At 39.5% G+C, this 21091-nt stretch overlaps 1 protein-coding gene across 4 annotated transcripts; it reads left to right on the forward strand.

Annotated features, from left to right (window-relative positions):
- The first annotated feature begins 978 nt into the window (after positions 1 to 978).
- Positions 979 to 20670, forward strand: C1H21orf91 (chromosome 1 C21orf91 homolog). 4 transcript variants are annotated; one of them, XM_061988665.1, is made up of 5 exons: positions 979 to 1172; positions 1654 to 1783; positions 16359 to 16892; positions 18658 to 18735; positions 19762 to 20670. In XM_061988665.1, exons 2-5 carry the CDS (start codon positions 1660 to 1662, stop codon positions 19920 to 19922), a joined length of 897 nt encoding a protein of 298 aa, XP_061844649.1. In that variant the 5' UTR covers positions 979 to 1172; positions 1654 to 1659; the 3' UTR covers positions 19923 to 20670. The 4 variants fall into 4 exon arrangements, with proteins under 4 accessions (XP_061844649.1, XP_061844650.1, XP_061844646.1 ...); XM_061988662.1 differs by lacking the exon at positions 979 to 1172 and adding an exon at positions 1192 to 1297; XM_061988663.1 differs by lacking the exon at positions 979 to 1172 and adding an exon at positions 1194 to 1297 and having other exon boundaries at positions 18673 to 18735.
- The last annotated feature ends 421 nt before the right edge of the window (positions 20671 to 21091 follow it).

Below are 21091 nucleotides of genomic sequence, written 5' to 3' on the forward strand. Positions count from 1 at the left end.
AAAAACATAGTGAAAGAAACCATAAAAACTGTAGATATGCATTTTGCCAGAGAAGCCTCTGGAAGATTTCTTAAGTCTCTCATAAATAATCCTACTTTGGCACGTAGGAATGTGTCACATGTCATTTCCGCCAGCCGTGGAAATACCAGTTGTGACTTGATCTACACGGTGCAAACGCAGACCTGGCTTGGTTTTACTTTCCATTCAGATCATACTTACAGCCTGTGCTTGAAATTTTCCATATCTGTATACTTGGGACTTTAAGACTGTTTCTCTCTTACGCACGTTCTCCTGCATTTTCCTTTCACACACACCGACTTCTAATCCTGTTCAGCAGTAACTTTTTTCCTTTCCTTCCTCCGTAGGTACACAAAGTGAAAAAATAAGAACGATTCCTCAGCGGCAATTTTTATTTCCTAGAGAGCTCAGGTTGGAGAAACCCTCTCCTGAGCCACGAAAGGACATGAAGTTCAGCACAGCCTTGCCAGTTGTGCAGACATGCGTGGCGGCAGACCACGCCTTCCTCTCTCTTCCCCGCCGTTCTACAAAGCCTCTCGGCCTGAACTCCTACAAACACTTTTCTGGTCTTTTTGGCACTTACAGCAAAACCTGATCAGCACGAATCCCGAGTGCGCTCTGTATATACGTATCACCAGCTAACTAAACGTCAACACAGTCGAAGATAATCGCGGGACGAGGCTGGCCCACACGAGGCTAGCACACACCTCCTACCACACCGCCCGCGCGCTCCCCCGGGGCGGGCCTATGTGGGACGGGACGAGGGGGGCGGGCGCGGCGCCGCGCGGACTTCCCCTCACCCACCGCCCCCGGGCTCTGGGAGAGCCCAACTGCAGCCGGGGAGTAGGGGAGCTCCCGATCACCGTGGCGGTGCGGAAGGGGCGGCAGCCGCTCACCCCTTCCTTTCCTCTCGCCACCCTTCACGCCCTTCTCGGAGGCGGCGCTGGCCACCGAGGTGTCTCGATGCGCGGCTGCAGGAGCCGCTGCTCCCCCGTCTCCTCCCTCTGGAGCAGTGGTCTCGGCCGGAAGCGGCGGGCGGTGCCTGGCACCGAGCTCGGGCCGCGGCGGCGCTGGCGGCCGAACAATAGTGTAGCGCGGCACCGGGGCGGGCGGTAGCAGCGCGGGACGGCGCGGCGGTGAGCGGGCACGGCACGGTAGGGGACGCGGCTGGGCTGTCGTCGTTCTGGTGGCGGCGGAAAGTCCGCGCCGCCAGTGAGCGAAGGGTGGATGAGTGCGTGTGCGAGCGAGCGAGCGAGCGATGAAGAGCCTGAGGATGGAGGTGGGGGGCGAGCGGCACGGGATGGGGCAGCGCAGCGCAGCCCCATGGGAGGGAAGGGGTGCGCGGGTGGGGAGGCGGCGGGAGGGCTGAAGCCTTGCCGGCCCCGCTGCATGGCATGGACGCTGCCGCTGCTCTCCCCCGCGCTCCGAGGATAAAACTTTCCCGGGACGCTTCTGCCCTAGTTCAGCCCGCGGGCCGGCGTGTCGGGGCAGGCGATTCGGCGAGGCCCGGAGAGGGGGAAGGAGTGGCGTGTGGTACCTCTGCTGCCTCACTCGGTGTGGCGGCGGGGCGGCCGGTGCCTCGCCTGGGGGGCGGTCGAAATAACGGTCTCGTCCCTTGTCGCCCCCCGCCCCAAGGACATCATGAACGAAGAGCAGTTTGTGAGCATCGACTTGGACGATGACAACGTCTGCAGCGTCTGCAAACTGGGGACCGAGAAGGAAACTCTGTCGTTTTGCCACGTTTGTTTTGAGCTGAATATCGAAGGTAACGTTTCACTAGGAGTCGTCTTGTGTTCATAGGCTGCTTAGTCGGGAGCTGAACGCCAGTTGAGCTTATCTGAAAGTTTTCAGAAAGACTTGGGTTTGAAAAGGTGTGTACTTAGAGAGTTTTCTTGCTGACCAAACTAGTTTGTTAGGTTCCTAAATGTCTGCTTTCCACTAAATGTGAGTACCCTAGCTGCTGTAGTGCTGGCTCCCTTAGATGTAAAGGTGTACCCTGTTTTCAGGAGCTTCCAAAATGTCTCAGTGTTAGTTTTGTCTGCTGATGTTAGATTTCTGTTGTCAATTCAGATCAGTTTATGTTCTCTTTTATTCAGGAGCTTTGGTCAATAGGTAGAGGGATCTATATGAAAGAAAAATTACTGAAATGACAGATTTTAAAGCAAAATGGTTGGGATTTTTTTTTAAGCAGATCAATACTTTACTTCCACTAGAAATAATCAGAGGATTATTTCTTTTTGCTTTCTTAAGATGATAATACATATGATATGATATGATATGATATGATAAAACTGGTTTCATGTCAATTCTTCTTAATGCTTGTGGACTATAACATAGGAATTTTATCCATCTTTTAAAAGACTAATCTTCTAATACCATTTTGGCCTTTGATATGGTGTTTTTAGAATGTCAGACCTTGTTTTGCTGAAGAATTTTTACCCTTATGGTTGTTTTTCTTCACGTATGAATCAACTGTCAGGCATGAATGAGCAGTAATTAGTTATTTCCCTTTAAGTCAAATAGGGTTTTTTTAAAGTATAGATATTGTTGCTTGATTTGGGGACGACAGAGAAGTTTATTCCAGTTTTATAAAGCAGTATTTGCCAATTATAAGTGTGTTTGACTACCCAGAGTAATCTGTATTGGTATGAGACAGTTGGACATCTTAACACTTGTGTGAATGGTCCCATTTCTTGATTACAGATAGTAGAATTTTTGTGTATAATACATATGAGAATACTCTAAAAGTCTGAAGATAAAGTCTTTCTGGGTGGAAAGTGCTGTGGCATATGAGCACTGTACCCAGCGATCTAGTTGTTTTTTCTGAACCCTAGAAACATAAAACCAACTGGGATGTAGGGGACTGTAAGGATATGTATTCCATATGCGGTCTGTGGTGTATCTCTCTTTCAGTACATGTAGAGGTAATAAAGTCTTCTTATTACCTTACAGAAACCTGAAAAATACATGTTCAAATTGGAGTTACTTTTAAATACTGTCTCTGTACAGTATTTAAATTTATTAAATACTGTCTCTTTTCTCTTTAATTTAGAGAGAAAAGCAATGCCTTTAAGCTCTTTGTTGCTACTAGAGGCAATATAGTCTAATCTGAACAATACTTCGCTACTTCTCTAGTAAATTTGCCTGCCTTCTGCTTTTGTTTATAAGACATGCTTATCTATTTGCACTTTTTGATAAAACTCGGAGCAACTGTCTTAACAAAAGACAGCTTGTCAATCTGCCTGAGTTTTCTTACTGGTTTGAGAACTGTGAACTTGGAGTGAGTGTAAACCTGGATTCTTGTCTCTCTAGGCTTGAAAATGAAAAAAAAACATATTGCCATAATAAGAATTAAGTATTTTGATTGCATGGAGAATGTACTTTTGTTTTGTAAGTGTTGAAACAGATAAAATAATGCATTAAAGAATTGCTAGATGGTTTGTGTGCTCTGTTGTTTGAGATAAGCTGAAGATTTGTCCAAGTTATTTGTTACAAGTATTTCTTTACAAAATGATCATATGTTTTAGCTGGGACTGTTTTTTTTGTGGATCTTCTTTGTCCTTTTCTGGAACTCTTTAAATAGCCTTGATAATAGTAAAAACTTAATCTGTGCAGCAGACTACTTTGCATAGTCTTCTAAATTTTCATTTAATTTTGAAAGACAACTACTTGAACAGAGTAATGATGAATGCTCACCTGAAATCAGAGTCATAGAATGGCAGGGGTTGGTAGGGACCTTTAGAGATCATCTAGTCCAACTCCCCTGCAGAAGCAGGTTCATCTAGATCAAGTCACATAGGAACATGTCCAGGCAGGTCTTGAAGACCTCCAAGGAAGGAGACTCTACAACCCCTCTGGGCAATTACATGAACAATTATATTCTTCATCTTTTTTTATGGTAAAATAAAAGTATTAATACCTTTAATCAGTAGAGCATCAAAATACCTCAGTTTCTAATATTCTGTCTTCTATGTGACACTTTGGAAAGATGTACTATTAGTGCTTTTATAGGGAGAGGAGGCTTAAGGGTTGCAGAAGCTGTGTGACTTGATAAAGAGTCATAAGACTTTTTAGCTGAACCACTGCATGAACTAGACCTTTACCATATCAGTGGTCATGTTCTTCCTATTTTTAATAGATCTATTGCATTCCTCTTACTTTCTTTGTGACAAAGACACTGACTTATATACATCTAAAACAGTCTTTTGGCAGCCCTAGGTGAGGAATGAAATATGTGGTTTGCTAACTCGGAGTGTTACACTGAATGTGTTTAATACTGACCTCCTGCATGTATTATAATGAAGTTCAAATGCATTAGAACTACTGTTGAGCAGAATGAACTGTAAGTTGCATCAGCTCTGTAGATGTACTGTCCCATGCATACAAATAAGTGTCATTCTCACTAGTAATTTGCCTTCTTATTTCACGTTTAAAAATCCAAGTAATTAAAACATGTACATATATTTTTAAGTAGTTTAGGAAGTGAAATAGGCTTTTCTGAAAAAGATATTCATGCAACAGCTGGAACAGTGCTTAAGGCTTGCTCATTTTTCATGTTGATGTGCCTGCATAACTTGTGCCTCAGTGAAGTAGGGAATAGCTGCTGTTCAGGAGCAAGCAGGCAGGATATTAGTCACAGCTCAGCATCTTGCAGCCTGGCTAAGTACTCCCACTGTTTGTAGCACCCTGTTAACTTAAATGTGTAAAATTCTTGAAGGAGGTTTCCTAATTTCCTTTTTTAAAAGGATGTCACATTCTAGTGATTTAACAAAACTGTTGAGCAATTCTGTTTCCCTTTGTGCCAACATCTGATTGCTTAAAGTTGTCTATGGTAAATCCAGGCACTGGAAACTGATCTACTCCAAGGCTTAATTACCTGAATCCCCTCCAAAGCAGTCTTTCTCAAAGGTATAGAAACAAAACACTACAGAAATGTCATTTACTTTGTGGCACTTAATTACATTGTAGTTTAGTAGTGGTGGACTCACAGATGTCAGAAGACACAGGTTTGCTTGTGAGTTAATAGTAACATTGTTGATCATCTTGCTTAACCAAGATGAGTCCTTAGTTGCGAATGATTTCTGATTTGCTTGTTTCTGTAATGACTCAATAGACTTGTTCCTGGGATGAGTGTTGTGATGTGCCTCAGCCTTTAACTTCTTGATGTTCAGGTGTTTATATTTGGACAATAGCTAGATAATTATACATAATTGGAAAAGAAAATCTTATTTTTCTTATACAGAAAATTTAATCTGTGGTCTGCCTTAATTAAAAAACTGCCAAGTCTCTGAACGAGGAAGTTAGTTACTGTGTCATAAATTTAGCTTTGTCTTTTATCAGAAGTGATATCTTCATCATAAATTTTTTATACTAAATTTGTAATCTTTTAATAAAATAAAATTATAACTTAGTAAGAAGCACAACTGCATTTTATACTAAGTTTAGTTAATTCACAGAAACCACTGGTTTGAGTGCAGCAGGGAGTTCAGCTGTAGTGTCTGACCCAGAATTTATTCAGGAGTGATGTATGTGGATTACAGGGTCCGTTTCTCTGAAGTTAACTGAAGGATTATTGACCAAGTATGGAGAAAAGGAAAAATGGGAATACAGAAAGTCAAAGTGCAAGTTTAAACTTCCTCCTGTTACGTGTCATCAACTTTTCTTGAGAAACAGGGAAAGAGTAACTTCCTAAGGACAGTTTAATAGTGCTAGTCTTCACTCTGAAATGAGGAGAGGTGGTGTGCCTTGAAAGGATGTTATTTATGTCCCTCTTGCACATGCTCTTTCAGGTCACTTAATTTCAGGATTTGTGCTCAGAGAGGCTGAGCAGACTAGACTACACATAATGGCTTTTATATCTGAAGGATCCTGATCAGATGACTTAGCACATCAGAATGTTAATGTGATTATTAAACTTTAAAATGTGCAAAATGCTTAAAATGTTAGTTTTCATATTTCATATTTGAGAAATGAAACTGACTCTGTACAGTGGTTTTTAAAGTTCTAGATGGGGTTTAGTATATCCTAGTGGTGTGAGTCTGCTAGAGTTTAGTTTTTGGCTTTTGTTTGCCTTGTGCAGACAAAGTAAACATTAGAGATTGTTGTGTAGTGTTTTGGTTTTCTGACTAGGTGTCATGGTAATGTGTGGATTAAAACAGGAAACATTTTAAATTCATTTGTAACTAGATTCCATAAGACAGGAAATCATTTGTTGTGTGTTAGAGACACATTTCTTGTCCTTTTTAGTTGCATTATAATATGGGAAAATGAATAGCTGAATTCTAATAGCAAACATATAATAGTAACAACAGACCTGCAGTTACAACTGTAGAGTAGGGGGAAAATACAATAACATAGAAAAGCCTAAGTGGAACTGTGTATAACAGCTGTCTGTTATGTGTATATATCAACAAACCAAAGCGCTCTACCTGAAAATGGTGTCCCTACAAGCAGCTTTGTTGTAGGGTTGCCCCATAAGAGTGCAGCGCTATACAGCAATACCCAGCTGCTCTGTTTCCCCTATGAGGAGGATGTAACCGTACTGCCCATGTTCCACAGAGCATGTGGAGGCAGCTGGAGTGCAAAGCAGTTGTGGTGCTGCTTAGAGTTGTTTAGAAGCATTGTCACGTGGAAGTATTGTGCGATGCAGATGTATCCTTCATTAATGCAGGTTTTGTGATCCTCTGGACAGTGCCTATGGAAGTCCCAGCTTTGGGAACATAATACCTGAATGTATTTGTTCAGATGATGAACTTGTCAAGGAACGTTTCAGAGTTGAAAGTCTGTAATAACTATGGCTTAGTATTACATTATTTGTCAGATAATTTATCTGTGTCAACCTGGTTTTATGCTGGTATGTCTTAATGCAGAATTATTTAAAAATCTTTGATTTTCCTGAAATTCAGGGGTTTGTAAGAGAGACAAAGCCATATTAGAAGGAGAAAATCTGTTTGTTTGAGCTGTTTTTTGTTCACTCTTGCTTATCTAGTACTGCTAACTATAATGACCTCTTGTAGAATGCTAGCTGACAAAAAAAATGGCTTGCTTCCATTTCTGTTTAGAGTTGGAAAAACACCTGAATAGCAAATGATGGTCCATATCCCAGGTCTTGTAATATGAAAGAAGAGCTAGTGTAAGTATTGTGCATCTGTTCCCTTGGATTAATAACATTTCTGTGGTCCTCTATAGTGCTAGTACACTCATGGCATTTGAGGCAATTTTAACATCAGGTTGATGCATCCCAGTCTCCAGCTTAAGACAAAGGTGCTATAAACAAAACTTCCTTTTTGTATACCATGGTTTCTGTTAAGGTCTATAAAATGTGAAACAGCCTCATTTTCTGTTCTTTGTGTTCATTTTTTTTAAAAAAGGTGAGGGGAGGAGTTAGTTGTTAAAAGCTGTGAGCACTCAAATTTTACTTTTCATACAATCGTAGAATGATAGAGGTTGGAAGGGACCTTCAGAGGTCATCTAGTCCAACACCCCTGCAGAAGCAGGTTCACCTAAATCAGGTCACATAGGAACATGTCCAGGCGGTCTTGAAGACCTTCAAGGAAGGAGACTCCACAATCCCTCTGGGCAGCCTGTGCCACTGCTCCGTCACCCTCACAGTGAAATAGTTTTTTCTTATGTTTAAGTGGAACTTCTTGTGTTCCAGCTTCATCCCATTACCCCTTGTCCTGTTGCTAGATACCACAGAAAAAAAGGGATTTCCCAACCTCCTGACACCCACCCTTTAGATATTTATAAGTGTTACTAAGATCTCCCCTCAGTCTCCTTCATGCTAAACAGCCCCAGTTCCTGCAGCCTTTCCTCATATGAAAGATGTTCCATTCCCCTGATCATCTTGGTGGCCCTGCGCTGGACTCTCTCCAGCACTTCCCTGTCCCTCTTGAGCTGAGGAGCCCAGAACTGGACACAGGACTCCAGATGAGGCCTCACCAGGGCAGAGTAGAGGGGGAGAAGACAATCTTCTTGATGCATCCCAGGATGCCATTGGCCTTCTTGGCCATGAAGGCACATTGCTGGCTCATATTTAGGTTATTATCAATCAGGACTCCCAGGTCTCTCTCTGCAGAGCTACTCTTCAACGGTTCAACCCCCAGCCTGTACTGGTGCATGGGGTTGTTCCTTCCCAGATGCAGGACTCTACACTTGTCCTTGTTGAACCTCATGAGGTTCCTCTCTGCCCACTCTCAAGCCAGTTGAGATCCTGCTGAATGGCAGCAAAGCCTTCTGGTGAATCAAGCAGTCCTCCCAGTTTGGTGTCATCAGCAACCTTGCTGAGGGTACACTCTGTCCCCTCATCCAGGTCATTGATGAAGATGTTGAACAAGACTGGCCGCAGAACTGATCCTGGTGGAACTCCACTGGCCACAGGCCTCCAAATCAATTCTGTGCCATTGATCACCACCCTCTGGGCACTGTCATTCAGCCAGCTCTTGATCCACCTCACTGTCCATTCATCCAAGCCACACTGCCTGAGCTTTCTGATGAGGATGTGATGGGAAACAGTGTCAAAAGCGTTGCTGAAGTCAAGGTGGATGGCATCCACTGCTCTCCCCTCATCTAGCCAGCTGGTTATGCACTCGTAGAAGGCTGTCAGGTTGGTCAAACAGGGTTTCCCCTTGGTGAAGCCATGTTGACTCCCCCTGATAACCATCTTACCCTTCATATGTTCAGTGATAACATTCAGGATGAGTTGTTCCATCACTTTTCCAGGGTTGGAGGTGAGGCTGACCGGCCTGTAGTTTCCTGGGTCGTCCTTCTTGCCCTTTTTGAAGACTGGCGTGACATTGGCCTTTCTCCAGTCCTCAGGCACTTGGCCTGTCCTCCATGATTGTTCAAAAATGATGGAGAGAGGCTTAGCAATCACATCACCCAGTTCACTCAGCACTCCAGGATGCATCCCATCAGGACCCATTGACTTATGAGCTTTAAGCTTAGCCAACAAGTCTTTAACCTCTTCCACCCAGGGCAAGTCCTCTGCTCTCCTGGCCATCCTGTTATCCTTGCCGGACGGGGCTTCATGAGGGCCCACCTTGGCCGTAAAGACTGAAGGCATTCAGTACTTTGGCCTTCTGTGCATCCTCAGACACCAGGGCACCCTCAGCATTTAACAGCAGGCCCACATTCCTCCTCGTCATCCTTCTGCTGCTGATGTACTTGAAAAATGCTTTATTGCTGTCTTTAACATCCCTGGCTAAATTTAATTCTAGAAGGGCTCTAGCCTTCCTAGTTGCATCCCTGCATGCCCTGGCAATGTTCCTATACTCTTCCCAAGAAGCCAGCCCCTGTTTCCACCTCTCATAGATGGCTGCTTTCTGCCTGAGTTGTCCCAGCAGATCCTGCTCATCCATGGAGCCCTCCTACCTCCTTTTCCTCCTTGCTTGCGCATTGGGACACACTGATGCTGGGCTTGGAGGAAGTGGTTCTTACACTCTACAGAAGCATATCTTGCAGAACTAAAATGGGTTATAACATGTAGCTGAAAGGATTGAAAATTGCTGCTTTAATTTCATTCAGTTCCAGAATATTACACATACCTTTCTTAATGAAATAGTCACTGAAGTATTTTTCTGTCAACAAGAGCTAGAAGGTTTCATCATTGCCCTTCAGGCTAGACAGATGAGAACTTGCTTTATGGCAGCATTTGCAGTCCAGGGGTATGGCTCATTTCTGCAAGCTTGAACAGACTTGTGGAACTAGCTGCAGTTTCCAGTAAACCTCTCAAATCCAATCGTAGTTGGAGATGCTGTTCTTAATATTCTAAGTTCTGTATAATTACTGCTTAGTATACTAGAACTGTGTGGCTAGTCCTAAAAGTACTATATGTGAATTCTCTATGCATAAATTTTGGCAGTTTGTTCATAGAAACAAGTAAATTGAGCAGTTAACGTTACTAACTTGGTGTCTTCCAGAATGCAAAAATACTGCCTCATGACTTCCACTCTCTTCAACGTCAGATTTTTATTGCAACTTGTTTTTTTTTTTCTTAAAAAGTCTGAGACATCTTTAACATAATAGTTCCTGTAGTAAAGTTTTTCATCAGAATGTCTTAATACAGTAGTAAACTTTCTTCAGTTTATTGGGAACATGAATATTGAAATTATGCTTAAAGGGTCATTTAGATTTCTGTTCTTTTCTTGTATGTCTTTGCTATGTGCTGACATACGAATGAGCTAATAGAAAAGCAGTGGGACATGATTTGTGTGCACACTTGATGTACGCAATGCACCTGCTTTATCATGTGAAAGTGAGGAGAGAGCTTTAATTTATGAACAAGATAATATCTAGTCTTTACGAGGTGTCTGGTTTTGGAAGTTAATGAATGGTACTGTCATTTTCCTTCTAGCCAATCCAATAAATCATAAGATTTCCCTCAAATGAAATTGCATACATACAGTCAAAGATAGCAGTTGGCTTTAAGTCTTGTCAGGCAGATGTATTGGAGATATGTGTCTCTAATGATCACATTTTTCAGTGTTGGCAGAATTGTATAACTGAAGAACAGCAGTTTCTTCACCCTTCATCATTTAGATATGTTGATGACTTGCTGTCTTAGAGGTCATCGTGGACTCATTTTATTTAATGTGTTTTGAACAGATCTTAGGGTCTGCTTTTCTATTACAAGAAAGCTCCTCTTTCAGCACTCTTAAACTGGCTAATATGCAGCAATGTCTTAAACCATGTACATTTCACATCTTGTGAAACATTTCACTGCTTCAGGTCTTAACCCTGTACACTAGGTAAACCAAACCTGAGCACATCTTATCTTAAAGTTCCTAGTGGACACTAGCAGATGTTCAGAACCTGTTTCACAAGCTGGTTAAACATCTCTGTTTATAGAGCAGTGCTTGTATGTGTGAGGTGGACAACTGAAGGGAACAGCAGCTGGAACATTTCGGAACGTGGTTCTAGCCATTGGCTAGAACCCTTCATGAAGATTCTTGATTGCTTATAGATTTTTAAAAAAAAAAGCAGAGGTGCTTACCACAACTTTTTCTAGAGGTAACTTATCTAGGATGAGGTGAATTGTGCCCGAGAACAGTTTCTCCACTGGTTGTGGAGTCAGCCTCCACAACTAGCTGAAAATAGAGATGGATTTTTTCTTTGCATTCTGGCTTAAAGTTTCACCCATGTAGCCAGTACTATACAACCTTGTATTGTGAAGTTCACTCACTCTCTCTTGACAGTCCTTGATAACCATATGTATTTTACACATTCGTGGAAGGTATATGTAGGGTGGGTGCCAGCATTATACTGGGAAGGCAGCTTTTTTGTTGTTGTTTCCCTATGGTCAGGTATAAGTCTTACCCATAAGTATTTGTAAATTCTTTAAAGGGACATTAATATGGCTTTAGTTAATGAATATCACAGTGCAAACTTATAATTTACTATTTGTGTGTCTAGAATTAGTCTTGTTAATTTTACCTTACTTCATCTTAAATTCTGGGTTTGGTTTTTTTTTCAAGTGTTCAAGCTAAGCTTATTCACCATTGCAAAAAACACTAGTTTCCAGCAGTGCGTTATAAATGGCCAAGAAGTGAATACAGACTTTCTTTGAGCTCCATGAGTTGGAGCTAATGTTAAACTTGGATTTTTTAATAAAATTATTTTTTTTTTTAAATTAAAACCCACTGTGGAAGTTTTTGAAGGGATATGAAGTTGTCTTGGTATTCAACAGCATTCCTTTTGAATTGAACTTCATTATTATTTTAACTTCCAAATAAGATAACTATTCTAGACAATTTTATAAGTGTGAGCAAACATTTCATCTGAGTTCTATATGTTTATCGTTAAGAGGAGTTGTACATGATTCTCAAATAAATTAGTCACAATAAAGTCTTTGTAGATTCTTTTTTTTCAGGAAAAAAACAACCCCAAAGACAACTTTTATGTGATGGAAACTGATTTACCTTCAAGTAAAAATGCCTTAAAGTGGGATAGAATTTATTGAGATGTGATTGTACACCTGGTTATATGGTAAATATTCTCCTTGCTCTCTGCGACTTTTCACTTATGAATAACTAGAAGTTAGGAAAATGTGTATTGCTTTATAAACTGCCTGATTGCTAGTCATTCATTTGCAAAATCGTTTTTTAGGAGCAGATTACGACTCATTTTATTGAGAACTCTACCAGTATAGAGGAAGAGTTTCTTCCTTGCACAGCTTGCAAATTAAAATACTCAAATTGATATTAAGATACAATTTTAAAAATTAATAATTAAAATACAGCAAAATAATATTGCTGAGTAAAGTGATACCATTCATATTTCATTTGAGACGCATGGGTTACTAGAATCAGAAGCAAATAATGAATGGTAATACACATACTTAGTATGATTTGTCTTGAAGCTTGGCATCACCTTATGAATGTTGTTCACTTGAGGAATGATCTCTGGTATGAACTTGTTTCCTAATAGCGTCTATTGTCTTCAGTTCATTATATGTTAGATGCTGCTGAATTTTGGGATGTTTTGGGGTATTTTTCCCCTGCGGATAAAACTTTCATGCTTTGGATGACTTTGGGCTTTCTGCTGCACTTTGAGGCTCTTTTTTGTCTCTCTGAAAAAATAAGTATGAAGGATAGGACATACTTGGACATAATCTGCAGTCCTCTTCTCGGAACATAAAATGAGGGACAAATTTAGATGTATCTATAAACAAGGGGAAAAAATGTTGATGGTTGTATGATTATTGACTTGAAGAGCCAGCCAAAAAATAAGGGAAGTTGAGGTGGATATTAGCAAACAGGAATGTGGAGACAGAACTGAAACTCTGTGAAAATCCCCAGAACTGGCAGTAGTTGTTTCTAAAAAATACATTATTACTTTTTGTAATGTCTAGAAATTGAATCATCTTCATAGATCATTTGTTTGGTCCATGCCAATTTTGCTAGCTGTAGATTCATCTGCAATTGTGATGGAAAAAAAAATGCAGTAATCTAAGCAGAGTTTTAGTTCTTACTAAAAAGATATAGGTGTCTTTTCTGCCTCATAAAGCTGATGACATTGCCAACAATAGAAGGCCTGGTGCCAAAGAAACATGCTCTTACTTGCTATAATACTGGTATGTCATAACTAGTTTGCGCTGCCCAGCAGCTGCTGTGAACACTCAGCTCTTGGGATGCAAGTCCAGAGGGTATGGGCTGATGTTATTCCCATTCTCTGTATTTGAAGGGACTAATTGTCACCTTAGTACAAAAAAAAAAACCCACACCAAAACAAAACAAAATTAGATTTCTTTTGGGTTTGGGCGGGGTTTTTTGCATGTGTTTGTTACAGTAGAAATCCAAACCAGTTACGTGAAAGGTGAAGCAAGTCTGTTAGTAATTCTGTACAAAACCACTTTGGTTTTGTATATTTTCTGTTCCTTCCTATACTGATGAGTATTTAGACTTTTTTGGTTTTTTTTTTAATTCTGTAGAGTAAGAGATAGGGAAGGATGTAAATTGTGTTTTGGGAGGAGAGGTTTATTCTTCTATACTGTGAGTGTTTTGTAATAGTGTTTTTGAAATTGTGACTTTATGCCTGATGTGTGGCATGTAAATAGCAAGACTTAGACCCTTGAAGTAACTCTTTCTTTCTGTAATACTTGCACACCCAATATTACAGAATTTGGATAAAATAGATTTCTTTGAGGAGTAGCATGCTGCTGTAGTGGACAAATTAGCAATGTTCAGAACTTTTTAAATGATAAATTTGTCCAAAAGAAAGACTTGAGTAACTTTGAGCTTGTAGCTTAGGCATAAAAGTCAGATGAGGCTTCATAAAGTCATGCTACACTTGTTCTTTTTTTGTGTAATTGAAATTGTGTGCTGTTTATTTTGTATTGTCTCACAGTCTTGTTCTATTGGATACTTAATGTGTTATTCTCAAGGAAGTGAAGCAGAAAGTCTCAAAGGGTTACTGAAGTGAGACTGAAGTGTTCTATCACTTGTTAGGCAGGTATTTCTTTTGTGATTGCCCCAGAAGTAATAGTATATATACGTGAGCAAATGTATTCTGACTTGCATCTTCAGATCTTGCCAGGCAGAGATCCTAACTGCTTCTAGAACCAGCTCAGGGGATACTTTGTTAAACATGCATGATTCACTTTTTTTCTGTTTTTAATAGAAACAGTGCAGTAGTTATTTCTCTAGTTTGGGGGAAGGAGAGGATGTAGTGGAGAATGAGAGGAAAAAATTTGTTAGGTATGTTTGGTTTTTTTTGTTTGGATTGGGTTTTTTTGGAGTTAAACTGTACCAATAAGCCATGAAAACAAATTACTTGTCTTTACTCATTTTTACTAGAAATGTTTATTTTGGAGATGGGGGAGAAATAGCCTTGCAAGTAGGCAGTAAATCATGGAGAGATTAGGAAAAGTTAAGGTATGTCTATTTGGTGAAATCAGTTGAAAGATATTTTGAGGTGTAGACTAAGAATCTTGATGTGTCTTTGTGCTTTTCTCAGGAATGTCCTCATTAAAAGGTGTCTCTGATTAGGATGTGGTTTTTGTTTGTTCTAAGCATTAGCTTAGTTCGTAGAAGGGAGGAGTGCCTGATTTCATGACATTACCTTTCTCCCTTGCTGCTAAGAACAAAACAAATGCTACTGTTGTCTTCTTTCATTTTCCCCTCTCTTTGTCATTTTTACACCATAAATTTTGCATATGCTTACAGACTCAACCAGAACAGTAACACTTTTTTGAGTTTCAGTGCTGCCCAAAGAGTGGAAATAAGAAAAACTATAGTGACTAATCACAATGTGTGAAGTCCTCACCTTGAAATGCTATGAATAATTCTCAATTATAGCTGACTTTCTCTTAAATTCTTGTGGTAAACTTTAAGCCCACCACCTCAAATAATGAACAAATGATAAGCTCTTTTTTTAAGCACTTAAATTCTGCAAAATCCTGTATTATTCTGAAAACTAAGTTACAAGTGTAAAACTATTAACATTAGTGTAATGAAAACAAATCTAAGCACTGCATTTTGGTTATCAAAAGTCAGATAAAATTGAGAATTATTCATAGAATCATAGAATACTTGGGTTGGAAGAGACTTTTTAAGATCATAGAGTCCAACCACTGACTTCACAGCCTCCTCTTCTCTCGGCTAAAAGCAACTGTTGTAATACGGCTAAATGTGTGTTGTAACAGGCAGCTTTCTGCAAATTGCTTATTAAAGTCTCTGTTATCAACTTTTGGTACCTATTGCATTTTATGGTTTTCCTTTTAATTTAAGCACTTTTGTATACTTCATTATGTGATAAAAGGTAAAATGGCTGCAGCTTGGTTCCTGTCAAGTAGTTTCAAAGAACAGATTATGTTACATGTTGATTTAAATTTTCTGTCTTTAGTAAGCGTTAAGCACTTTCAACCAGTGTTTCACAGGAACTTGTTTGACAGAATTGTTTTTCATTGTATTGGGAACCTCTCAAGCATTATACTGGCTGTGGAGATAAATGTCAAACTGTTAAATATTCTGGACTTGGATACAGAATCTACTGCGTAGGTGAATCTGAAGAAAAACAAATATTCACTGAAGTTGCAGAAAGTAATTTTGTGCTACAGTACTATTAACTTTCTGAAATAGTAATTTCTCATACCATCTGTGTTCACTCACCAACTGTAGATATTTACAGATTGTGTTCCTTTTTAACATGTCAATCACTATCAGTTACTTGGAGGTTTGAGTAAGTTACCTGCTGTAGCTATTTGAATAGTCTTTGAAGGAGGACAGCAAAGAGAATAAACTTCCATTATCCATGAAGTTAATATCAGGAGAGTTTAATGTTGGCAAATGTCGACGGTATTAGAACTTCCTTCTCTAGCTAGGTTGCAGGCATGTACCAGTGCAACATAATAAACTAAGACTGAAGCCTGAGTTAAGTTTGACCACTTGGATGACACAAGCCCACACCCTGCACTATTTGTTGGGCAGATGGCTCATACCATTATCCATGGGAGCATGCATGACAGCTCTGAAAATGTTCTTCATTATTGTTCTATAGAGCTTTATCTGACATACAATTGTGATTGTTTGACTTCTACAGCTTATATGCTTATGTATAGGTGTGATGCAATATGTATAGAGTTAGCAGTTTGCTTCATCTGCCTTATCATCCAAGAAGCACGTGCAGGCAAGCTGTAAGCCTTGCACTAGGGATTGCTGTATACAAAACAGTTTGTATGCTAAGGACTGAGTGGAATTTCAAAAACTGTAGTGCTGCATATCCTTGTCTACTTCAGTGATGAGAAAGCATCAGTTAAGCTTTTTTTTCTTGGTTGCTTGTGAGTAAACATTTTGAAAAATTGAGTATACAGGAAGTGATCTTCTTCTATTGTGTCTTTACAGGAGTACCAAAGTCAGATCTTCTACATACAAGATCTTTAAGAGGGCACAGAGACTGCTTTGAAAAATTCCACTTAATAGCAAATCAGGACTGTCCACGATCAAAGCTTTCCAAAAGTCCGTATGCAGAAGTAAAAAATATCTTGAGCAAAAAAATTAACTGGATCATACAGTACGCACAAAACAAAGATTTAGACTCAGATTCTGAAAGTTCAAAACCATCCCAACACCAGCTTTTTAACTTCAGACATCAGACTGACAGAAAATTACTCCCACAGTTCGACTCCCCAGTACCTAGATATTCTGCAAAATGGATAGATGGGAATTCTGGAGGCATCTCGAGCTGCTCACAAACTCTTTTGGAACAAAGAGAATCCACTGATTTCAGACTTGGTGTGTTACAAGAAACAGGTGCTACCTTCTGTTGCAGCAGTGTTTTGTGGTCTAATCACAACCAAGTCCAGAAAGCTGAAAAAGCTGAAGGTGCTTCACTTACCAGTGTCCGTAAAAGGCATCCTCAATACAGCAGAGAAGAACGTAAGTATATATACATATTTATACTTGACCTGGCAAGCAATGGCGTTCTTTGATATACATCTTGGCCACTTATGTCCCTGGAGGGCATTAATTCATACCCTTCAATCCAACTTGTAACCATTGGAATTACTGTAAATCTGTGAAGAAAAAGGCTACATGGCTAAGCAAATAGTGTGGAGGCTTTGCTTGGTGTGGGGGTTTTGTTTGGTTGGGATTTTTAAGTTTCTTGTTAGTTATAACCCAGTGTGATACAGGGCATGACTAATTTTAACCAAAAAGAAGCATTAGGTTTGATTGCAGTCACTTCAATATGTCAGTCCTGGCAGTTGCACAGCTCTGCCTCTAGAGAATGCTGTGCTCCTGAAAGTAATTGTCTTACTGAACTGGGGGCAATGGCTTCAGTTTTAGAGAGCTGCCGTAAGCAACAGAGGAAATTAGAGGTAAGGTTAGTAGAGCAAACTTGTGAAACAATATAAAAAGTTAAGTATTCCAATAGTATTAGCATTTCCTTGTGCATTTTAGTAGTTCTGTTTACTAGATCAACTTTTCTGTTGATTGAGCATAAGAAAATTAGGAGACTCTTATGTCACTGTGTTCTCTTAGAGGCTGTAGCAGTAGACCTGAGAAATCTTTTGAAAAGCTATCCTAATATTAAAACCAGTGGAAAAAAAAGTTCTCATTATTTAAGGAGAAGGTCAGTAGAAGTAGTCTTTTGAAAAATCTAGCATATTGCAGTGTCTCTGGGATCAGCCTATGTGAAATATGTTAGGATTAAGTTCTTAGAAGTCTCTGCAGTTCCTATCCTGCTTTTACAACAGTGCCTGGTCCTAAGTTGGAATACATCCACTCTTTCTTCTGTAGATGAAGAAAGTTATTGAAGAGGGTTTCTGAATCTCAAAATATTTTGAGGGAAGGCAAAAAAAAAGGTAAAATATTCAATGGAAAATTAAGGAATGAAAAACAAGGTAGTAATGGAATTCAGAATGTTAAAAGAGTGAGAAAGAGGTACTGTAAGAAGTGGCATCAGTTTCTTTAGGTTGCCATTTTTTCAACAGTCTGTCCTTGCAAAGTTCAGTCATTTCTTGTTCTTCATAAAAAGATTTTATTTAACTGCTGTCTGATGCTTCATGTTGCGTTTGCAGTGAGTTAGTAGTGTTAAAGCCATAAATCATAACAGATACGTTGTTCTGTTTGACCACCTGTCCTCGAGTCATAAATTGGGATTGCATAAATCAGAACAGCAGTTAACAGGAATTACGAAGGCTTGACCTGGTTTATGCAGTTATCTAACTGAAGTTAGTGACTTGGAATTTATTTCTCTGCTCTCTGATTTCAGGACAGGGGAACATAAAACTGTTTTAAGCACAATAACAGAGGCTTTCTCTTCTGTTGCTACTGCCTAATGCACTTTTGAGGCATTTTTTTCTTTGTATTTTAAGTGTGTAATCTTTTTGCAGTGTTTAGCTTAAAATACATTCATTTGGAGACTACGCTTATATAAAGCTTGTGTTTTAGAGAAAAACTTATATTTTCTTTGCCAGAATTAGATGCTGCCTTATTTCAGTACTTCCACTGTAATAACAACTTGTCCTTGTCTGTCAACATAAGAGAGAATTTTCCAGCTTAGCACATACGACTGATAAGTAGTGTTGCCTCTGACTTACTGCCACACATCTCTTGGTTATTAGGATGCAAACGATGACGATTTGAGATAACAGGAGCCTGCTTAGGGATTCTTAAGTGACTTCAGTAGTAGCAATAACAGATTTTATTCTTACAGTGACTATGATGCCTCCTGGAGAGCTAAAGCAACTTAATGAAAAACTACTCAAGCAAATCCAGGGTGAGAATTTTTCAATGCTCTTTGTTTTGGGGTTCTGTTGCTTTGTAATAAGGAAACTATTGTTTAAAAAAAAAAAAACAAACAAGATAGTGATGTTTTCTTCGTCAATTTTGAGCTGAAATCTCTATAGATGTAAATAAGACAATTTTAGGTGCTTTGATTATGTAACCCATTTGGGTATTGCAAACTTGCAGTTGAAGAATACAGTATTTTCTTGAAGTTTTTTTAACTGGAATCATGGAATCACTTAGGTTGGAAAAGACCTTGAAGAGTCCAACCATTAACCCAACACTGCCAAGTCCACCACTAAACCGTGTCTCTGAGTGCCACATCTACATGTCTTTTAAATATCTCCAGAGATGTGGACTCCACCGCTTCCCTGGGCAGCTCATTCCAATGCCTGATAACCTTTTTGTTGAAGAAATTTTTTCCTTACAGCCAATCCAAACCTCCCCTGGTACAACTTGAGGCTGTTTCCTGTGGTCGTATCACTAGTTACTTGTAGTGAAGTGGAGGTCAGTTTCCTTTCACAACTTCCTTTCAGGTAGTTGTAGAGAGTGATCTTGTCTCCCCTCAGCCTCCTCCAGGCTGAACAGCCCCAACTCCCTCAGATGCTTCTTCTAAGACTCCAGACCCTTCACCAGCCTCGTTGCCCATCTCTGGACACACTCCAGCACCTCAATATCCCTCGTAGTGAAGGGCCCAAAACTGAAAACAGCACTTGAGGTGCAGCCTCACCAATGCTGAGTACAGGAGGACAGTCACTGTCTTAGTCCTACTCGCCCCACTATTGCTGGTACAATCAGAATCAACTTCATTTCAAGGTATAGACCAGTCCACCTTTGCTCAGGTCACATAAGTCTGTAAACTGTTGATCCTGTTCAGCCTATGCTGGAACAGAAGTTACGTTCTTGTGCATGAGTCCACTTAAATGTCTGTACCTCTTCAGTAGTAATGTTCAACACCACTTCTTAATTCTGTTGAAGTACGGGGATCGAGTGCATTAACCTGGTAATGTGTTTGCAGATGTATTTGAAGAGCTGACACAGCAAGTGCAAGAAAAGGACTCCTTGGCCTCGGAGCTCAACGTCCGTCATATTGCTATTGAGCAGCTGCTAAAGAACTACTCCAAACTGCCATGTCTGCAGATGGGACGAGCAGGGACAAAACCAAATGTCCCCATATAAAGGGGATGCAACTTCTGTACCTCTGTAGAGCTAACTTTCCCTATCAGCTTTGATAACCGTTAAATACAGCTACACAGATACTTAGAAGCTTTTGAGGAAACTTGGGCAGCTTTCTCTTTGCATTCATAATCCATGAGAAGTCTTATTCCACTTTGGTTTTAACAAAAAGGACAAATATTTTATGTATTAATATCTACTGTAATGAGGTTTATTCACCCTTGGGGACTATTTTTTTTTGCCCATAACTATGCGTGAGCCTTTAAATGAATTTGTGTTTTGTTGATAATAAGCTTATTTCTAAAAAAGAATGACCTGAAGCCTGTAAACCTGCCTCCTTCATACAGAGGAAAACTAAAAATTGGAGTTTTGATCAGGTCTGATCATGTTACATCCAAGAGAGCTTTAAAGAGAGAACAGTGTTAATGAAACTCGTGTTTTCTTATTTATTATGAGCAATATTTTATTATTGAAATTTTATACTAAATATCACTATTTTAGGTACTTTTCAAGATCTCTTTATAAAATGTCTGAATTACCTTGTGTAATGTTTATGCCTTGTGTATGATTGTTTATCCTTTTTCAGGTCTGTATCTTTCATGATACAATATGGAACAAAAATTCTGTTTCCCAAAGAGATGAATTTCACGTGTTAAAGAAAAAAATGTGGTGGTTCATCACTTATTTTTATCAGCTTTCATTGAAGAACTTGGTTCATGTAAAAAAAAAAAAAAAAAAAAACCAAAACAAACCAAAAGCACAGCACTTCCTTTAAGTGTAAAAAAAATAAATTCCATACTTTGGTTTTAATGTATAGAAGTTTTTATATGTGTGAGACTTTCAGTGCTGAAAAAAATACTTTGACAAAACTAAATAAATTTGTAATACTATGTTACCTTGTTGTGATTTTTTTTATCAAGTTTTATAAAGTTGCATCAGACTGATAAAGTATTCTAATTTTGAAATGCAAAGAGTACATTATAAAACTAAAGAGCCTCTGCTTTTTTAAAACTTCCAGTAGTGAACCTTACTGAGAAATTCTAAAATGTCTGCAAAAAGACTGTAAGAAGAGTGGCATTTGTGTAAGTGAAAGCTGCTGAATTGCACTGAAAAAAGTCAGGGATGGGGGAAGAGACTTCTCCCCTGCAAACTACACTGTGTTTTCTGATTTT

The sequence above is a fragment of the Colius striatus genome, chromosome 1 (genome assembly GCF_028858725.1).
Source record: "Colius striatus isolate bColStr4 chromosome 1, bColStr4.1.hap1, whole genome shotgun sequence".
Classification (NCBI taxonomy): Eukaryota; Metazoa; Chordata; class Aves; order Coliiformes; family Coliidae; genus Colius; species Colius striatus.